The sequence below is a fragment of the Sinocyclocheilus rhinocerous genome, unplaced genomic scaffold, assembly GCF_001515625.1.
Source record: "Sinocyclocheilus rhinocerous isolate Xijiao unplaced genomic scaffold, SAMN03320098_v1.1 scaffold24, whole genome shotgun sequence".
NCBI classification, from domain to species: Eukaryota; Metazoa; Chordata; class Actinopteri; order Cypriniformes; family Cyprinidae; genus Sinocyclocheilus; species Sinocyclocheilus rhinocerous.
In genome coordinates this window covers 2,538,169-2,541,041 of record NW_015647124.1, presented here as the reverse complement: position 1 = coordinate 2,541,041, position 2,873 = coordinate 2,538,169, and the positions used below count along the sequence as shown (strand labels likewise).

At 35.9% G+C, this 2,873-nt stretch overlaps 1 protein-coding gene across 1 annotated transcript; it reads right to left on the bottom strand.

Annotated features, from left to right (window-relative positions):
* Positions 1 to 2,388, bottom strand: gngt2b (guanine nucleotide binding protein (G protein), gamma transducing activity polypeptide 2b). Its single transcript, XM_016513377.1, has 3 exons — positions 2,190 to 2,388; positions 852 to 940; positions 1 to 398 (listed from the first exon to the last, which is right to left on the bottom strand). The coding sequence occupies exons 2-3, from the start codon at positions 933 to 935 to the stop codon at positions 273 to 275; spliced, it is 210 nt and encodes a 69-aa protein (XP_016368863.1). The 5' UTR covers positions 936 to 940; positions 2,190 to 2,388; the 3' UTR covers positions 1 to 272.
* Positions 2,389 to 2,873: the final 485 nt, after the last annotated feature.

Sequence of the window (2,873 nt, the reverse complement as noted above, 5' to 3'; positions counted from 1 at the left end):
TTTTGGGTGAACTATCCCTTTAAAGTCAAATTAGGGTTTCCTTTGATACCGTAACATTCAACCAGCAAGACATTTAGTTAAATTGCTAATGAGTTTATTTGAAAAAGTGACAGGTAACATCATATCACAAAAAGGTATTGAATGACATGAGGACATCCTCTTATGCTTCTGGAACTGTATTGTATTTAAAACGAGTTTCTAGTACAAATATTGATGTTTTATACAAAAGTAGTTTTGTATAAAGTAGAGCACTGGTGCCTCCAGGGCCGTTGCTACGTAATAATGCAGCCCCCCTTCTCCTTGAATGGGTTCTTGTCTTCTGGGATGCCCTTGATCAGGGGGTCTTCGGCAGACTTCCCCTCAACAAACGCAATGATCTCTGGGGCTGTTGTTGATACCTTAGAAGAAGAATCAGGAAAATGGTTTAAGGATGTTTATTTCATTGACTGCCACCATCTTGCTCAGATTGGAAAACAAGTAAGTAACCCATCAGAGGATGTAGCAGCAATTGCTACAAAAGTTTTGGAGATCTTAAAGGGACAGTTCATCGAAAAATGAAAGTTCTGTCATCATTTAATCACCCTCATGTTATTCCAAAACTGTGTGACTTCTGCGGAACATAAAAGAAGATATTTTAAAGAATGTTGGTCACCATACAGTTGCGGTACCCATTGACAAAAATTGCAATGGAAGTCAGTGGGAACCAAAACTGTTTGTTTACCAACATTCTTTAAAATATCTTCCATTATGTACCCTAAGCCATACAGGTTTGGAACGGCACAAGGGTGAGTAAATGATGACTGAATTTTCATTATTAGGTGTACTGTCCCTTTAATGGTTGGAGTTCCTACCGCAGTTCGGGGAGTGTTCACTTCCAGCTTCAGCTGTTCCAGCTCCATCTTCAGGATTTCTTTATCTGACATGTCCCGAGCCATCCTGCCTATTCGGAGGAAATAAATGAAAGATATAAGTGAAATTAAGCTCAACATTCAACACTAAGGCCCGGTTTCACAGACAGGGCTTAGACTAAACCAGGATTAGGCCATAATGCAATTACGACACTTAAGTAATTTTTTATAAACGTGCTTAGAAAAAAACATTACTGGTGTGCATCTTAAGACAAAACACAGGCAGTGATTTCTTTTAAGATGAGTCAGTGCAAGTTTCTTTCAGTTGAAATAGCTCAGACTTACATTTTAGTCTAGGACTAGGCTTAAGCCTTATCTGTGAAACCGGGGGTAAATCTCATAAACAATGCTTGTACACTGTAAAAAGTGATCCATTGTTTCCTTAAGATTTTTCACCCATAACATTTTATATGATTTAATCGATAAAAATTAGATAACAATTAGATCAATTTTAAATGATGACTTAATGTATTTAGGTTGATTCAGTGATATTACATTTTTTACTTGTCAGTGCAAGTTTCTTTCAGTTGAAACAGCTCAGACTTACATTTTAGTCTAGGACTAGGCTTAAGCCTTATCTGTGAAACCGGGGGTAAATCTCATAAACAATGCTTGTACACTGTAAAAAGTGATCCATTGTTTCCTTAAGATTTTTCACCCATAACATTTTATATGATTTAATCGATAAAAATTAGATAACAATTAGATCAAATTTAAATGATGACTTAATGTATTTAGGTTGATTCAGTGATATTACATTTTTACTTGACTAAAATCTATTTATTTAGATGATATTTTTAGGTTACCATTTTTCAATGGTTTGTTAAAAGCACTTAATGTAAAAAAATAAATCATAATTATAAAAATACCAGAAAAAAATGCACTTAGTGTGATTATAACATAAGAAAATGCTTATAAAAAACAATATGTTCCAAATCAACTTAAAAAACAACATTTAGAAACTCACTATACATCAAAAAGCTGTGCATTTATAGAGATGTTAAATTTGATTCTTTGAGCATGTTTTACAAGAAAATACTATTTCAGTTTTTCTACTTCAAAATTTCACATTTAATTCAATGTGTTACATGCCATTTCTTTGTAATTACTTGTGAAATTTACCAGCAATTTTTGGGTGAAAATTGCTACACACTAAATGCTTTTCACTGTTGCATGAAAAAAACAAAAAAACAAAGTCCTAGTGGTTTCAGTAAAATAATGATTTTTTTTGACCGTCCTGTAAATGTAACAAACATAAACAACAAAAAATCCTCCATTTACCTGTTGAATGGGACTCGCAGCAGCCAGAGAAATGTCCTGGTGACTCCTAGGAGATCATCAGCGTGCAGGTTCTTCGCCCGCTCCTGTCCTCTCCGTCTGTGAACAGACTGAGCTCTGATCTCTGGGTCTTCTCCTCTATTTCTGTTGTCCGGACCCCTCCTTCTCCTTGCTCTTTCTCAGGTGAAGGGATTGATCCTGGTGGGGATTGCGCTCTGATGTCATCGATCTCCCCTGATCTCATTAGGCCAATGAGAGCAAGTAGGACGGCCGTGCAGAGGAATCACCTCTAAACAACATTGAAATACTGCAGGAAAGGGCAGCAGGATGGACCGAATGTGGAAAATTAAGAGTGCTGCCATTCTCCCTGAAATTGTGCATTGATGGAATTACATGCAAATTTGTAGCAAGGACTTATGCATGTAAACTTCAGTCTAGAAAGAGCTCAGTGTGATTCGTATAATCACAGGCAAGAAGCAGAGCATTGGTTGAACATAATCGGACAGCAGAAGCAGTATATATTCATTTCCTACCGTACATGTCATACTGTGCTGCCTTGAACTCAATTTAATATCTTCAGGTTTGTTTATACAGCACATTGTCTTAACATTTTTCATCAAAACAAACTTTTTTTTTTTTTTTTTTGCTTTGGTACTATTTTCAAAGCTCTTAATATCACAACAGATC

Excerpts from the sequence above, each read along its gene's own strand:
- gngt2b (XM_016513377.1), bottom strand. The coding sequence starts at position 935 with ATGGCTCGGGACATGTCAGATAAAGAAATCCTGAAGATGGAGCTGGAA. Across the intron at positions 399-851 it reads TGAACACTCCCCGAACTGCG|GTATCAACAACAGCCCCAGA; the intron begins GTAGGAACTCCA and ends TCTTCTTCTAAG.